Raw genomic sequence first — 18,653 nt, 5'->3', positions numbered from 1 at the left:
CCTCTTGGTCGCCTACAGACCATCTAGCCTGCTATATTGTGCCTCTTGGTCGCCTACAGACCATCTAGCCTGCTATATTGTGCCTCTTGGTCGCCTACAGACCATCTAGCCTGCTATATTGTGCCTTTTGGTCGCCTACAGACCATCTAGCCTGCTATATTGTGCCTCTTGGTCGCCTACAGACCATCTAGCCTGCTATATTGTGCCTCTTGGTCGCCTACAGACCATCTAGCCTGCTATATTGTGCCTTTTGGTCGCCTACAGACCATCTAGTCTGCTATATTGTGCCCTGGTGCATACATTTAACATGTACTTTTCCTATACGCCTCAGTTTAGAATGTGCCTATCTGCTAGCCTCTGTGCCTAGTCCATTGACCACCGTGCCCGCTGTACCGACTCTGACCTGACTACCTGCCCTCCTGCCTATCCCGACCCAGTCGGCTCCCACCTCACCTCAAACTACTCTATTACTACCACCTAGTCAACCTCGGCCAACTACACCTGGGTCTTACTCTGACCACCCATGGCAAACTTCTACTTAGCCGCGCTCACCCTAACAGCTACACTCGCCCTGCTCCACCTCAACAACACTACCCACCACAAACCCCTTCCGCAATCACTCCCAACCCAACTTACTATGGGCTTTTTGGAGGCCCAACATACTGACAAGCCCGACGCCCTCAGTCCTATAGAATGGATCCGCCGATTTGCTGCTCCACCCACTCCTTGGAACCCATGCACATTAAAAGACAGAAACCTGAGACTCGGCTCTCGGTTCATAACCCCCAAAACACTCGCCAAAAAACACTCCTTTCATCCCGCACACATTCAAGCAAACTCCGCTCAAACCTTGAACATCACCCAATCAGCCCTCTTGAGTACATCTGAACAACCACTAATCAAGGGCGCCCTTGTCAATGCCCGCTCCCTGGTCGCCCATGCGCTAGATATCGCAGACTTCATCTCTGTCAACAATCTACACTTCCTGGCTATCACGGAAACTTGGCTGCACCAAGCAGCAGGCCCAGCCTTATCCCTCGCCATCCCAGAAGGTTATTCAATACTAAGGAAAGACCGGGACACAGGCAAAGGAGGAGGAGTAGCCTTCATCGCTAAAACATCCCTTGGACTTAGATTAATCCCGCCGCCTAGCTTCCGATCTGCAGAACTTCTGTCAGCTAAGCTCCAACTCTCTGCCACACAAACCATACTATTACACCTCCTTTACAGACCTCCAGGCCCCATCACCACATTTGAGGAAGAGATATCTGACCTCTTGACCACCAACACCAAAACAGGATCTCAAATTATCCTTCTTGGCGACCTCAACCTCGGTCTCGGCGACCCAAACGATACCAATGCACTCTCCCTGGAAAGCACCATCTCCCAACTAGGGTTCAAGCTTAGAATCACAGACCCTACCCACAACAAAGGCAGGACCCTGGACTGGCTAGCGGATCTCAACTGCTCTACGACCATTACAAAAAACGAGCAAACTGCTTGGTCTGACCACCACGCCATCTCCTTCTCCATACAAGGGAATCCACAACCAAACTCTCCAACCCCTACCATCCCCCAAACCCTCACCAGAAACAACCGCAACATTACTTTACAAAACCTCTGCCCACTTATAGACAATATCTGTACCCCTACAAACTACGCCAACCTAGATGCAGAGAAACTCGCTGACCTCTACAACAAAACGTTAGAATCAGCAATAGACACCATCGCCCCACTCAAACTCACCAAAGCCAAACCGGCAGCTCATATGAACAAATGGTTCACACCAGAGCTAAAAATCCTCCGAAACTCCAAACGAGCCGCAGAAGCCACCTGGAGAAAAATGCCCAACCTTTCCAACAAAACTCAACTCTCGATAGCAGCCACCACCTACAAAACTGCTATCCTTAAGGCCAAAAAAGAGACATATGATAACAGAATTGAGAACGCCAAATCCAAAACAAAAGAGCTCTTCAATATCCTTAGGGAACTCGAATCCCCCCCCACTCTGGCTGAAACCTGCGTGAAAGATGCAGACTGGTGTGAGAGGATTCAAAAAGCCCTTGCAGACAAAATCACCATGTTACAATCCAAAATCGAACTGAAAAAGCTCAGCCTATCCAAAAAAACAAACCACCCTCCGCCCACCACCCCCAAAACACCTACTTGCCCCCCCTTCTCCTTCTCACCAGTTTCCACTAAAGAAGTGGAAAGCATCATTAAGGGCCTCAAGCCCTCTAGATGCCAAGGGGACTCATGCCCAGCTCCCATCATCCAAGAAGGCGCCAACACTCTGGCCCCCTTCATAACAGCCCTCATCAATGCATCCTTCAAATCAAGCTCAGTGCCCAGTAGCCTCAAGGAGGCCTGGGTCATGCCACTTCTAAAAAAACCTAATCTAGACCCCAATAACCCAACTAATTACAGGCCAATCACCACCGTTCCCTACATCCTAAAGATCCTAGACAGAGTGGCCTACCTGCAAATACAGAAGCACCTGGAAGACAACAACCTCCTGGGTCTCAGACAATCCGGCTTCAGGCCAAGGCATGGAACAGAGTCAGCCCTACTGGACCTAAAAATCCAGATGGACGAGGCAAAGGACAAGGGTAATCTAGCCATTCTCCTACTGCTAGATCTATCAGCTGCCTTCGACCTCGTCGACCATCAGATCCTCACAGAACATCTGATGACCTCAGCGGCCTTCTCTAACCAGGCGACTGCCTGGATCCAGTCCTTCCTAACCAACCGAACCACCCGAGTCTTCTCCCCAGGGGCATCAGCACTCCCTGTCCCCATCACCTGCGGCGTTCCTCAAGGCTCGTGCGTCTCGCCGACCCTATACAATATCTTCACAAAGCTATTGTTTGACCGCCTAGATAATCTAGGTGTCACTTACACAAACTATGCTGACGATACCCAGGTTCTCATCACCCTATCAGGGTGCTACGACGAGGACTCCACCAAAATCAACAACCTTTATTTAGAGATCCAAGCCTGGATGGCAGAGCACGGCCTATGCCTCAACGATGAGAAAACTGAGCTCCTCATTGTCGGCTCCCAACCCCGGCTAAACAAACTAGACCCCCGTTACGCGTCCTTCAACATAGACGGTAACCTAATCACAGTAGCCAAAGAAATTAAAACCCTTGGGGTTTATCTAGACTCTACTCTCTCGCTCAAAAGACAGGTGAACGCAACTGCCTCTTCAACCGCTTACACCAATAAGCTCATCAACGCCTGCAAACCTTTCCTATCACCTTCTAGCTGCATCACACTAGCCAGAGCGTTAGTGCTCTCAAAAATTGACTACTGCAACACCCTCTTACTTGGCTCATCAGAACACAACCTGAACAAACTACAGGTACTTCAAAATAATGCCATCAGAGCAGCCCTCAGTATCCCACGAAACGCCCACATCTCCAGCTTCAGACAAGATGCTCACTGGCTCCCAGTACGAGACAGAATCTCCCTCAGATCCCTCGTCATCGTCCATAAATGCCGCTCTAACGACGCACCCAAATACCTGGCAGACAAGTTCCACAATCACACCTCAACTAGACCAACTAGAACTCCATACGCACACTGCCTCTCTGTTCCCAAATTCTCCCTAAAAAAAGCAGGCGGCGCCAGCTTCCCGGTCCTAGCTGCCAAACTATGGAATGCTTTGCCACCATACCTTAGAGCAGAACCCTCATTTTGGACTTTTAGAGCCAAAACAAAAACATGGCTTTCCAACAAAAATGCCGTTTAATGCACTTTCTCTCTGCTTGCCTTTGTTGACCACCTGTAACCCGGTCTACTAAGCCGTTGTTGTCTTTTCACAATCTGTACTGTATATTTTTGCCATGCTGTAACTGTTTTTAAGTCTCCGGCGCCCAGCTACCCCAGGGTTCGGTGCGCGGTACAAATAAATAAACTAAACTAAACTAAACTAAATCGGGAGACTACATTCCTGTTCCTCAGACACTGGATCCCAAATCTAAGCATCTGGTTCTTTTCTACAAAGAGATGTTGAAGAGATGATGAATTGCAGGATCAGAAGGGTTGAGACAAATCAACTGAGCATCCAGTAAATGCAGACAGAGCTCGAGGGTTCTGTCGAAGTCCCCCAACTTACTTTAGGGACGGTCAGGAGGATGGTCGAATTGGCCAGGTGCCACTACAAAATAAAGGATAGTTTGCTCAGAGGAGGTACACAGGGGATCCTAAAACCAGCCTCACTTCGTCCCAGCTCAATGGCAGAACACGGACAGTGAACATGTTATACCCATATACCCATTAAATAAAGAGCCACAAAAAATCCCTTCGGTGAGCTAATGCACCCAATACATGGACCCAAAACCATCAGTGTAGAAATACATACATTTCCCTAAGCAACGGTACATAAGGATTTGATACTATTGCAAGGTCAATACAGGTCAAAACAAAGTCATGTTCTAGAGAGACTCTGGATAGAGTGTTTCAATTTCCCCATTCAGGGAGGATTTTCCAAGAGAATGAGGGTTTTCTGGACTTCCAATTCACGCTTAGGAAACCAGGAACTTAAGCTCAGGACAGTCAACGCCACGTAGAGTCAGAGGGGAAAATACAATCCACGATGATGGCAGGCCCTACTATGGATGAGGCCCAGCAACCTTTCAGTCCACCTGACCCAGGTTGCATTAGCCAATCGGACACAGCTCATCCCAGGATTACAGGTGTGGACCCTTAAACAGCATTCCACCCAGTGGGAGCAGAAATCACAGTATATAAGCCAGGTAGCTCAGTCTGGCCCAGTTGACTCTCTTCTGTCTCCTCATCCGAAGTGGCTGCTTGTCGGCAGTGCAGCTTCATGGCTGGGACCTCCTATGGCATTCCTACGAATTTCTCATGGTCCTTTCCTCTAATACATAGAGACTGGTGTGTTGTGTGCTTTCTGTGCTTTGCGTTTCGCGCTTGGGTCTGGAGTTTTATCCTGGGACTATACGTAGCTGCACACCGAACTCTCCCGACATCAAGCTCTCCCGATGATTTCGAGCTTTCCCGCTGACACAGAGTGCACATGTCCTGAAGGACGGTCAGCGAATCGTGAGCTTGGTAAGTCTTTGTCTGTCACGGTAGCCTTTCCTAGTCCTTCTTCAGTCTGGTTCTGGTATTTCCAAGAACTGGGTATGTTAGAAGCTCATGTCCAGTCCGCCTGTGTTGCATGCTCTGTATCTTTGAGATCTGGTATACCTATTAAAGCCTGTAAAAACTTCTCTCCACTTTAAAAGGAAGCAGTAACCCACACCTCTAAACCATCATTAGAGGTAGTGGAAGTACCATGTTCCCCTGCTGTTCTTGGATTGATTGAAAATTGGATATTCACTGTAGTATTGTTTTAAGTTATCCACACATGTTTTTTGTTGATGGATGTAAGTGGGGCTCCTTTGTTCCTCGTCTCTCTCTCTACTTGTGCCCTAGTCTGCTGCACTCAGGAGATCTTGTGAGAATGCGTATTGCTAGAGCCTATGGGCCTTATTACGATTATGGAGGTAGCCATGCTGCTTTTAGCGGCATGGCTACCCCCATACCGGGTACCGGGTCTGGGTTCCTGGAATGGGGAAATACCGGGCCATTCCGACCTTGGAGGGCCCGGTATTTCCCCATTCCAGGAACCCAGACCCGATACATCCCCATTCCCATTTGAGCCCCCATAGGGCTCAATGGGAATGGGAAGGATGTTAACAGCGGGCCCGTTAATGACGGTCTCGTTGTTAGCATCCTGGTCTGCTAGCGGGTCCCGCTAAGGACGCCTGGTTTTATCAGACGTCCTTAGCGGCACTCGCCAGCAGACCTCGTAATGGGGCGGTAGAAGCATAACGGGGCCGGCAGCTCTACCAGCGCCCTTATCCCTCTACCGTATTCCTCGTAATGAGCCCTTATGTGTCTAAAAGCAGGTCTGGGCATATAGCTGGTCGCCTACCTCTAACTAAGCTCACTGAATATGGGGCAACTAAGGGTCCTGTACACGAGGATTCTAAAGCGGGGACTTTGGAACAGGACTCTCGGGAGCAGGGTATTCCCGGTATGCCTATAATGCGGGGTGATAGTCATTTGTCAGAGGTCCTGGCCGAAGTGTCAGAAGAAGACAGCGGTTCCAAGAAGAGAGAAGGGAAATAATGAATGATGAGCATAGCTCCACCATGGACGCTCCTATGACAAGTCTAGATCTGGAAAAAGATTAAGAGATTCAAACAGTTCATTAGAATGACTCTTCAGCTTCATATGGAATAGGTCCCCTTGAAAGAAAAGCTTTAAACATTGACTGTTTACCATCAGCCCAAGTAAGGCTATGCAATCCCCCTTAAAGAGTATGTACAATGTTATCGCCAAGGCCCTTTCACATTGTCATATGGGAGAGAAGGGGCTGAATGTTGGCTCTATGAATACAGGGAGATGGTAGGACATCAAGGAGAAGATTATTCGGGACCTCAACCTATGTAAGAACGTTATGGATTTTTGCACTTGGGTGGAATCATTGATAAGGTAGTACCACAGCCAGACAGGGCGGACAAAGGTTGTCAAGCGGACCTGTATAATACACAGACACCTCCAAGTATGGCTGAGAAAAGGTTGCCAAACTGACCTGAAGGACATCAGTAGCTTGTCATCTGCTAGTGACAAGTTCTCAGAAGGCCAGTCAGAGACATTGTGCGTAGTCTCTGGCTCAGTGCGGCCACTAGGATCCATGTATTTGCATTAAAATCGCCGGAATGACAGAGATAATTGATCAAAATTTAAGAGGCGGGCTTATTTCAGATTAGAGAAATATAATCATAACGAATGTGAATAAACCAGAAAGACAAGAGTTGAGGGAAGCACCTAGGAATGAAGTCCTGGCCTGGCTACAGACAAGAGTGGTGTGTGGTTGCCTCAGAACTGAGAACCTTAGACTCCTTCGGAAGGTACATATTAAGGACTGATGCTACTTGAGCAATTCAAACTGTATCGTCATTGGCTGTGGTCATAGCAATGTTCCGCTGTTTTTGAGCCGCTGCCACAATTTGGGCCGTACGTCACCCATCCCCGAATTTAAGAATTATACGCAATGTACCTGTTTTTAACATTTTTATTGTTTGTCATGAAGATTGTTTTGCTATTAGCTCAACGTAGCCTTTGTAAGTTTTCTCACGCTTATTGTTCTTACTTCTGACGGTACTGGATTGCCTATGTTGTTCATTTTTGTTGTTTTATGTAATGCTTTTGGGTGAGTTGGTGCTTTATAAAAAAATACATTCAATTCAGTTGTTGGGAGAGCCAAAGGAAAAGGAGCTGGAGAGCACAGCTTGAAGACGAGAGGGGAAACATGAGATGTCCAAATTGAAACTGGAGGACATTTAAAGGAGTGCAAGCATTACCCAAGGATTTGGAAGAGGGAGCACAGAGGTCACCCAGAGATTTGGAAGAGTGGGTAAAAAGGTCATCCTGAGACTTGGAGAAGGGGTGTAGGAGTCACATAGAAGTGTGAAGGAGGGGGTGCAGGAGTCACCCTGAGATGTGGAGGAGTGGGTGAAGGGGTTACCACAAAACCTGAAAGAAGGGGCGCTGCAGCCTCCCTGAGATTTTGAGAAGGGGGTGCAGGTGTCACCCCAAGATTTGGAAGAGTGGGTGCAGGGGTTAACCCAAAACATGAAAGAAGGGGTGCAGGAGAGAAGGAGATGACCAGAGATCTGGAGAGTGGTGTTAACTATGCACAAACGGTGAAGACAGTGAAATAGTACATTGCTAGAGATTGGAAGGAGGGGCCAAGAAGGGGGAGAAAGAAATACTGAGGGAGTTATAAAGTAATCCCTAGTCGGGGAGGAGATATCAGTCTAGGAAGGTTGCAGAGGAACAGATTGGTCCAAGACTTGCAAAGAATGTGAGAGGAGACACGAGACTGTGCTGCTACACTAAAGTCAAGGGAGATTATAACAGGAGGAGTATCAAGGAAAAAGGGAGATCCAATCCCAAAGCCCCAAAAAGTGAGAGAAGCAGAGGTGCAGCAGACGAGAGCAGGGAATGATCCGCTGTACCAGGGAAGCCAACAACTCGTCACACTGAGAGGTCCACTGTGGACTCTTATGTTGTTGTTGTGTTGGGTTAGTTGCGGGGTACAGGACCCCAGAAAGCTAACAACAGGTAATTGTGGCAAAAGCCTTTGATGGTTGAGAGCATTAAGAAAGAGACTTGATTGGACCGCCCGTGTCCTCATAGATGGAATTGGAGGGACAGAGGCCAACCTTATTTCTTCTAATCGAGCAAAGGAATTTCAGACATTAGTTCTATGTTTTCTCCTCTGTAACTGTAAAACACTTCAAAAGCCACAAGTCATTTGGATCTTGGTCTCATTTCTGATCAGTCATCTTACTGACAGGGACCTTAAAGTAACACACTTTCTGACTAGTTCTAAATTATTACACAATCCTAAATCAACTCAGGTTTTCACATCCCCATCCCAAACTCAGGTGTGAGAAACTCCACACTGTGTTGCTGACACAGGCGCTATTGATCAGGGCCTCTGAGGGTGGAATGCTTTGCTTCCCATTCTCCAGGTGTCTGACCCTCTTTTACCAGCAGAAGCTCTGTACCCCACTGCTGATACTTGCTCTGTCTGTAATAATGTTCCTAAGGAATGTATACTGATCTTCTAGATCTATAGGTTTTACACGCCTCTCATCTTCGGTAACCACTACAATGCTACAATTCCTGCCGCTGGCACTTTCTCTGTTGCTCTGTGATCAAGTCCCTGCAGGTTGAATGTTACGCTTATAGTTCTATAGATTTATGACACTCTCACACCTTGAGTAACTTAATATCCTGCTGCTGACACTCCCTCTCTAGATCTGTGATCAGGCTCCCATAGGTGAAGCATTGCTCTAACAGTCTACTGGACTGCTGATCCATGCTCACCTTCAGAAACTCTGCATCCTGCTGCTCACACTCCCTCTCTAGCTCTGAGATCAGGTTTCTATATGTGAAGCGCTATTCCTAGTCTATAGACTTGCTGACCCCGCTCACCTTCAGAAACTCAGCATCCTGCTGCTGGCACTTTGATTCCATCTCTGCGATCATGTCTCTGAGCGAGGACTGTAGCTCCTCCATTTCATTCACCTTCCTCTGGATCCTCATCAGCTCCTTATTCTCTTTCTCCTCCAACTGTTCAAGCAGGAGATTCTGCTGCTCTCTCACAAACCTCTGCAGAGCCTGAAACTCTACCAGGATTTTCTGTTTCTCCCTCGACACTTGCCTCTATGGACAGAGAGAAAAGACACAGAAATAGTTTGTAAGCTTCTGGGAACGAGACAAGCACGCATAGCTATCCAAAGAAACACACAAAGAATGTTTGAAAGAGTCCCCAAGCCACATCAGACAACAGTGAAAGCAGAGCCATTATTGTATGTATTCTAGAGGATGGCTGCTAGTTCAACATTGCATAAGAGGGCAGCTATGACACAATAAGTCCCACTAAACACAATTAGCAGAAAACATAAAAGATAGTCAAGTTGGGTACTGGCGGATGCTGCACTCTGTATGATCAAATATCCGACCTAATCCCAACAAACAAATTCACTTCCTTTACCTCCAAAGTCTTGCACTTGCAAAATGATATAGATACCTCACTTCAGGCCATCACACATCCAGAACATCCATCTCCCTGCTCGAATCCACACAATGACCCAGATTAATCGAAGAGAAAAACCTGTGCGCACCAGTGCCTTTCCCAATGCCCAGACAGAGGGTGCCATCTCTGAACGACTCACTTAAAGATGTCAACAGCTTGAACGTCTCCTCAGGAAAACTAATGGGCTCTAAAGAAATGTATCCTCTCCCTTCTCCTGAACAACTACTTCCCCATAACTGGTCTGCCGTGGAGAGCTGCTTGAGCATGTAACAGTACCCTAAACAGATATCAGAGACACAAATTGAGGAGAGCCTCTTAGCTCCCGCATTATGACATGAAGAACCTGGTTAGCTTGACCCCACAGTTACGAGAAGCTATGCTCGATTCAACTGGCCAGCTTGTGCCCTAGAAACCTAAGTATTTGACTTCAGCTACATGTGTTCGAGAAGGTGTATTTAGAAACATTAGGACTGATTTAGAGGACACAGAGCATAATGGTTCATATATATTGGGTGCAAAGTTACGTTATCGTAGATTTCTTCGAATACCATTTCCCCTAATGAGATTTCACTGAATATATTTAACCGAAAAAGGTAGGGGAAATTGTTTATGTGTAATGCATTATAGGTGGGGTGTGGAATAAGGGTATAAGGAGGGTTGGGGAGGGGTTGCTATTTCGTTTTTCAGTGAAATCGATTCAGTGAAATCTTCATTAGGAGAAATATATTCGAAGAAATCACATACACCCGCAAAGTTATAGTGTCATCCTTGCGTAAAAGTCAGATTTGCAGCACACTATGTGCTTTTAGCTCCTGCTCGTCAAACCTTTATTTTGATCCAAATCTATGGACAATAATCACACTCTAAACACTCAACTGTCTGTGCATCAACAAGGCACCAGCGAAAATAGAAGTGTCAACCAGGACACCAAGTCTTATATTCCTATGTTCCATTTAGAAATTCAAAAAGAAAGCTTCTTCATAAGTTTCTGTCTTTAGAAATGTGCCTCGCTGGATTTTAAACATTTAACAATAACATTGAACTGTCTCCAAAGGTGTGACTGTTTTACCCATTTCGAGATTTAGGGCCCACTTTCAGGAGTGGAGATACCATTTTATAGCTGACTATTTGAAACATGCAATATTTCCTATGACAGTGGAAGAAAATACCCCCTACTTGTACTCAGACATAACAACTTGCACAGCGAAAAGACCCTCCAAAGGAACACATGTAACAGTTCTCCTCATGTGAAACGTAGCCACAATGTTTTCTAACCCTGTGCTCCTCGCCACTATTCCATATGTAGCTAACTACTTAATGGCACGGCACTAAGAGAACATGATCTGGGAGGATGTTCTGGCCAATAGGCACCATTCCACCTGGTTCATGCTCTTCTTGCTGGACTGGCCAGATGTCTCTGACTACACCAGACTAGACATGATGCTGCTTAAGCCTAACGTCATACTGCAGTTTGGTTCACTTCCTTCCTTGCCAATAGAAAAGCACATTGCAAAAAACGTGCTGCATTCTCCTTGGTTATTAGTTTTGGCTATTAGGTGGCTCTAAAAGCGCTACCTTAGGCCGAAACTATAGTCATTAAAATAAGAGCTTTAACATAGGAGCTTCAAATAGGGGCTTTAAATGAGGGTTTCTTTATCTCTAGTCATTTTTCGTCAAGATATTCCAGCACTTGTGAAATCGCACAGACAACGTCTTAATGTTAACTGTAGTTTAAGGAATTTGTGGACACACATTGGCAATCATTGAAAAGAAATAAAAATGGTGTAATCTCGATCCTTTTAACCATTAATATTGTCAATATGAAAATTGACATCTTGACCAGCGTTTCACTTTTCCTCTTCCAACTAATAATTTCCTATCATTTTAATAAAAATGTCTTGCCTCTCCAAGAGTAAGTTGACATGCAGAGGAAGAAAATGTCTTCATGAGTTCCTGGTAATTGGTATTGGGAGAAACCTAGGGGTATTCTCCCATTAAGAACCTGAGAACCCTCTATTCAGGTGGCCTGGGAAGGGCCATTGCTCTTGGATCCCCACCCTGGGGGTGGACAAACGAGGGAAGACCACCTGGGTAGGGGAATCTGGGGTTACCTTTGTGGGAATACCCCAGACAAGACGCTGTATTCTGACAGGGTGACAAAAAAAGGAGGAGGAAGTCCCGGACGCCTTCATGGGATACGCTGATTCCCATCACCCTAATCCAGGTTTCATTTTCCCTAATTCCAATCCAGACATCACTGACCCGAGGGGGAGGAAGGAAAAAAGACCAACCAAAACAGAGCCAGGAGTCTGATGCTAATATCCATTAATCCTCTACCAATTTAAATCCCAGGGAATACCATAAAAACTCATGTTTTCAACCATCAGGTATATAGTAGGGGGCAACCACCCTTGAGGGAAAACCAGGCTACAGGATTTCCCTATGTCCATTGTCAATTCCGTGCCTGATAGAAGAGCAGTAAATAGATCTACCCTCCAAAATCCTTCCATCGGTCCCTCCCCATTTTCAACCAATACTGAGACAAGGAAGAGGCAACTGGGAGCAGTAAAGATTACCCCTAGAAACAACATGGGGAAAGTAAGGGAAACTGACTATAGAAAGAACGTAAACTGTCCAACTGATAGAGTCAGGCAGAGTCATGCATTTACTAACTATCACACACACCTGACTCTAAATATCTATTTTCACAACTATAAAAGGTATGTTTTTTTTTCAAGAGAGTGAGCGAACTGGGGATGCTGCCTGGACCAGAGGAGCCAAGGAGCATAAACTGACAGGAGCTGAGGGCTGAAGGAGAACCGTGTGGCGATACGCTGGCCTGGTGTCTGCGATGGGCTGCAGCGTGGCGAGGGAGCCGTGTCTCCAAGGAGACGGAGTAAGGCTGCCTGCATCCTGTTGGTGGCATCCAGGAGAATGCTTGTTCCCTTGGGGCCTGTACCGGCCCGAAGGGTGCCTAAGGGGGAGGTGGTGAGACCCTGACCTCAGCCCTGTGTATCCTGAAGGGACTGCCGTGTGAGTTTCATGAAAGCAGTAACAAGGAAACTCAGGAGCGTGTGTGTGACTGTAGCAGAGCGTGAGAAAGACATAGAATATAAAGCGGCATTGAGCGAAAAGTAAACAACATAAAGTAAAAAGGCTTTGAATGCTGAAAGCAATTGGAAAAGGAGCACGAAAGACACGAAAGTGAAAGGCGGAATGTGTATAAAGAAGCATTGAGAGCGAGCAGAAAGAAAAGGAATGGTGCAAATGAGCACCGGGACGACAGAAAGGTGTGAGAAAAGGGTGCAAGTAACCCACACCGAAAAGGAGGGAGCAAGTGAGGACGAAAGGATGAGAGAAGCATGCAAGAGCCACAGGAAGGAAAAGGAAAGTGCAAGAGGCACGGAAAAAGGTGAAAGCAAGCAAGAGGCAGTGCAAGGGTACAAGTGTGTACAAGAAGGTAAGGAAAGTGCAAGTGTGCAGAAGAAAGAAATAAAAAGAGACAAAGGAGAACAAGAAGAGGTGCAGGAAGCACCTGAAGGTGAAAGGCTTAGGAAGGAAGAGCAAGGAATAAAGAGTGGGGTTACAGATCGGAGTGGTCACGTCTAGGAGGAGTAAAGAACGAGGCGGTTTCAAAAGTCTCTGATTGTGTCCCACAAGTGAAGTGTGTATGAAAGAAATGTGTTTAAAAGGAATCCATGAAGTGCCCCTTGATAATTTCTGTGGCCAGGAGATGACGTACAAAGTGTTATCTGCAACCTTTGGCTGGCCATAAACCATGGCCATAAGCCTTTGAAAGCATGGCTGAGGAGGTACTGATAGCTGCTGGTGTAGTGTAGATTGTGGCTGAGCAAGGGTTTGGGTGTGTACATCTTGTCTGAAAGTGTGGCAGAAAAGGGAAGAGGGTGTTCAGAGCTTGGCCGAGTGTGTGCAGTGTTGCAGACAAGTGGATTGACAGATAACGTGCAACGCGGGCCAGGTTTAAACAAAACAAACACATTGGGTTGGGCAGCTCCCAGTCCACTGTTGCCACGACCCGTTGGCTGCTCTCAACAATGTTAGGCTATTTGGGGTCAAAGCTGTAACTCTCACTGGCTCATCAGCGTTGATGGATACACTACTTAAGGCATATGTGCATTTTACAGATATCAATCAACCTAACACAAAACAGCTCCACATGATAGTTGTGTCTTGAAGTAAGGGAAGTATTTAAGTGCTTTTTAAAACATATCATTGTTAACATGTGGCTCTCATTCTATAAGTGGCAAGTGGAAAATGTTGACCCGCTATGCACAGACAAAGAGCAAATGTGCTTTCCTCCTATAGAAAATTGATGAGCAAAATCAGGAATAATCATAACTGAACTAATTAACTTACCTGCAGCTAGATCCTTCTGTGTAGGTTGGCACTCATGACAGGCACTGCTCTTGGGCATTGCCCTTTTCCCTTTCCTTTGCCCTGTGTTGGTGCTGCTGGCATGGTCACTGTCCTATCCACAAGCATGGAGGATTGACTGCCACCTTACAACTCATTGTTCTCACTGAAAACGTATAACCAGCATTGCCCTGCTCACCTGAATCATCAGGTTCATGAATAACCATAAGCTGACCCAGGATGCAGAGACCCTAGCCATTGCACACTGTAGTTGATTGATGTTTGACTACGACGACTCACAGTTGAAACAATAAAGTTGCCAAAACACCACATCATTGTCAAACTGAGACAATAAGTTCCAGGGCTCAAAAATAAGTACCACGGCTGAGACCTGGCAAACACCCCCACAAATTAAGCACTGGGTGTAGCACCCGATTCCAGCTAGGATTAACCCTGAGGCAATGCCGGCTTATATGTCTCTCCAGCTCAATGTAGGCTTCTTTCTGATTTGATGCTTGGAATCCTCTAATCTCTGATATTCAGCAAGTCTGTGCACCAATCTCCCGGAACCTCTCTGACTTGAATTTGCTCTGGTAAAGCTTGGCTCAGGACTCTGGGAATCCTGATGGAACCTTATGTCTCTATACCACAGGTCTCAGGATCAATGCAAAGAAGTGATTCACTTAGTGTATTTGGTGGGTCTTATGGATTCGCAACCAAGAGTCATCTGCTGTTGCTATTGTTTTACCTGCTCTCATGAATAAGTCTGATTAAGAGGCCGATTCATGGAATTAATGTGCGCTGAAAATTTCGGCGCAAGCGTGCGAAAACGTGCGATTTGCAGTGAAAGAGCGAAAATCGCAGTGCAAGTGCGAATATCGCAGGGAAACCAGCGCAGATCTATTCATGGAAGTCCGTGCGCGAGTAAAATCAGGGATGTGCGCTGAAAAGGTGCGCGGCGCATATGACAAAAGTAGGCGGAACACGGGGCGTAACACTCGGAATGGGGAACAACTTGTGAAAAAGTGGGCGTCACGGGGGAAGTACAGGAGGCAAGGGCGCGGAACGCCCACACGCTCGCCTACAACACGTATTCATGGAATCGAATAGGGCAAACCAGCGCACGGGCAAAGACGCGCAAAGACCCAAACCCGTCCCCCACACGAAGGCAGGCGGTAGCGTCCCTGCGCTGGAAAAAAATGTGCGCCAAAATGTGCGCTAACAAAAAGCACGAATATACAGCTCTGATGAATGTCCCATACTGTGGCCCCCCTAGGACAAATGACGTGCAAAGGGGTACGTGACAAACAGCGACACCTGCTGTGTGAAAAATTGCGTGTGCGTGGATTCCGGGTGTTAGTGGGAAGTTTTACACGTGATCGGGCCTGGGGGAGCAGGGTGCGTGTATTTCAGGGGTGCGCGTGAAGTTGTACACGCGATTGGGCCTTGGGGAATGGGGTACGTGTATTCCAGGGGTGCGCAGGAAGTTCCACACGCGATCGGGCCTGGGTGAGCGGGGTACGTGTATTACTGGGGTGCGCGGGAAGTGTCACACGCGATTGGCCTGGGTACGTGTATTTCAGGGGTTCGCGTGAAGTTTCACACGCGATTGGGCCTGGCGGAGCTGGGTACATGTATTACTGGGGTGCGTGGGAAGTTTCACGCGCTCGCCTACAACACATATTCATGGAATCAAACGTGGGTAAGGCATGCGCCCAAAAAGACGGGCCAATCCGGAAACACGTACACCAGCAGGAAGCAGGCGTATGTCGACCCGCGCATCATAAAAGTGCGCGCAAACAACAAATAAGCTCAGACGCCAGGATGAATATACCGTTCCTAGCAGCAGTGGCCGTGGGATACCGCAGGAGGAGGAGGATAGTCAGGGCCAGAATTTTTACACCCAGAACCAGCCTTTTTGGGATGCCTGATGAACACGTGTATGGGAGGTACAGGTTTCCACCTCACATAATACTCGACCTGGTCAGTGAGTGGGAGGATAACCTCACATCACCCACCCTGTGCTCCCAAGCACTCAGCCCCCTGGAGAAGGTCCTTAATGTACTGCACTTCTTTGCCACTGGATCATTTCAGCGGACAAGTGCTATAGTGGGGGGGTGTCACAGGCCACGCAGTCACGCTGCCTACACCAGGTCTTGGCCATCATCACTATACGCCCATCAGTCTGCAGGCACATATACCTACCCAGAACACCTGCATAAAGGCAGGCTGCCGCCCAGGATTTCTACAGGGTGGCACAATTCCCCAAAGTGCTAGGTGCCATTGATTGCACCCATGTGGCTCTAAGTCCCCCCAGGGCATCTGAGCACATCTATAGAAACCGCAAGCACTGGCATTCCATCAACGTCCAGGTAGTATGTGATGCCAAGGGAATCATCACCTCAGTATATGCCAACTATCCAGGGTCCACCCACGACAGTTTCATTTACAGAATGTCAACCCTAAACCGAGACCTAGAAGCTGGGCGGCATGGCGATACATGGCTGCTTGGTGAGTATAAATGCCACTGCACATGCATGCATGTCAGATACTGAGTAATGTCACAACCCCACTAATGATACCCATCACCACCTCCCCAGGGGACAGTGCCTACCCTCTGAGCACCCACATGATGACGCCAATTCGGAACCCCACCACGCCACCCCAGGTAAGCTACAACACAGCCCACATTGCTACCCGGGACACAGTTGAGCGCACATTCGCAGCGCTCAAGTCATGCTATCGCTCCCTTGACCGTTCTGGCGGGCAGCTGTTATATGCTCCCCCAGTAGTGTGCAGGATCATAGTGACAGCATGTGTCCTGCACAACGTTGCAACGCGCCGGGGCCTGGCCGTGGACATGGTGGTGCCCCCACATCCCCAACCACATGCACACCTGCTGCGCATGGAAGGGAAAAGGGCACGGGGTGAGGCAGCCCGTACGCAGCTGGTGGATAATTACTTCACCTAAAATCACACCCCTGTGGAGTGCACACAGCCCCGGCACATACCAGCTGACTATCAATGATGATGAGTCAATTGACAGTCAACTGTCACAACCATACCAGCCTCAGATTGTTCACCTGGAAGTGTTCCATTGTGTGCATCCCTAACTACACAAACACCACCAATGCTGTGTCATCAAAAGACACACTTCTATGCTGCTAAAATAATTACCCCCTTGCAAGATACAACATGACAACAGTGCCATGTCACCCAAACCCTCCCCAGCACCGCCACCCAACACACCATGGCATGTCATGCTATGTGAGAGCAAACAAAGGAATCCCCAAAACATGACACAAGTGTCACAAAGTACAGTGTCCCGAATGGAAACTGGCCACACACAATATGCTCCCATTAATGTAGAACTGACAACACACATGACCAAATACTTACCACAGTACAATGCACCTACCCAACCCCAAACATAGCATTCACATGACAGTACTAAGTTAAAGGATACATAGTCTTACAACCTGGTGTTGCTAGCACATCGACCACTTCCAACTGTACAGTGTTGGTGCCACGCAAATCTAGAAGTGCACTGCTTACAACATGAACTCCATCTCCAAAGTAGACGGCCTTGTGAAGACATGAGGAATGAACCTGCAAATTAGGAGGGAGACATGGATGCACAAGCACACATCAATACACCATGCAGTGTACAATACTACAACAATATGCACTAGGAATGTATACACAGTATTGACTACAGACTGCCCACACATGTCATGGGAGTCCAACTTCACTGTGTAAGTCACTGTCACTTGGGCACACCCTTTGCAAGCCCATGGAAACGGGAAGCAGGAGGGGTGTGTGTCTCACGAACCCAAGCATCTAACCCAAACTCAGGACAAGCCTGCATGTGCCCAGCCGGAATACAGTGGATGCCCATGGGAGTCACACAAGGCAACACACTGTAACAAAATATCAAAAATCAAAAATGGCCATGTGGGGGACATGGGGGGTGGGGGAGGCCACCCAGGAGGTCCGAGGACAGGGTGCACACCAACAGCCACCTGTGTGGATGTTGCGAAAAAAAACACCTCCATGGGCTCATGGCCTGCACGGCTACGCTATCGTGAGAGATTCAGAATCGCTGTGGTCGCTCTCATCACTCTGTGCTGCTGCCGCCACAGGAGGTGATGTGCTATGGGAGGCAGCCCACGAAAAGCCCTAGTCTGGTCCTCCATGGCAGCAAGCATGCGGGTGTGCAAGGTCTCGTTCTGGAGGAATATGGTGCAGAGATCCCCATGCACCACCTGACGTGATGCCCAGACCTCCTCCTGAGTTGCCTGCATCTCTGCTGAGAGCGTACGTGTGACCCGCTCCAGCAGCTGTTCTGTCCTCGTGACAGTGGAAGCCTCAAGGTCCACAAGAGTCTGCCTGAGGTGATGGACTTCTACCCTCAGGGCTTCCCTCTGGCCCTGGGACTCTAAAGAAATGGCGTCCCTCAGAGTGTACAGGGCCGCCCGTCTTTCCCTGTTGGACGCCAACATGTCCTCCCTGAGTGATTGGCAAATGGGAGTCTGTTGCCTGCTATAGTTGCGCCGTCTGTTGCCTGCTATAGTTGCACCATCTGCCTTTCTGGGGGGACAATGGAAGTGGCCACCCTCTCCATTGCTTGAGCCATCATCTCAGATGATGC

At 47.8% G+C, this 18,653-nt stretch overlaps 1 protein-coding gene across 2 annotated transcripts in view; it reads right to left on the bottom strand.

Annotated features, from left to right (window-relative positions):
• Window positions 1–18,653, bottom strand: part of LOC138521764 (E3 ubiquitin-protein ligase TRIM39-like) — a 198,743-nt gene that overhangs the window by 64,730 nt on the left and 115,360 nt on the right. For both annotated transcript variants that reach the window (XM_069634830.1, XM_069634829.1), the window contains exon 4: window positions 9,025–9,255. In XM_069634830.1, coding sequence (XP_069490931.1) covers window positions 9,025–9,255 — 231 coding nt within the window. The remainder of the gene's footprint in view (window positions 1–9,024; window positions 9,256–18,653) is intronic.

Source organism: Ambystoma mexicanum, chromosome 13 (genome assembly GCF_040938575.1).
Source record: "Ambystoma mexicanum isolate Mex_15411 chromosome 13, UKY_AmexF1_1, whole genome shotgun sequence".
Taxonomy (NCBI): Eukaryota; Metazoa; Chordata; class Amphibia; order Caudata; family Ambystomatidae; genus Ambystoma; species Ambystoma mexicanum.
This window is presented reverse-complemented; position numbering and strand designations above follow the sequence as displayed.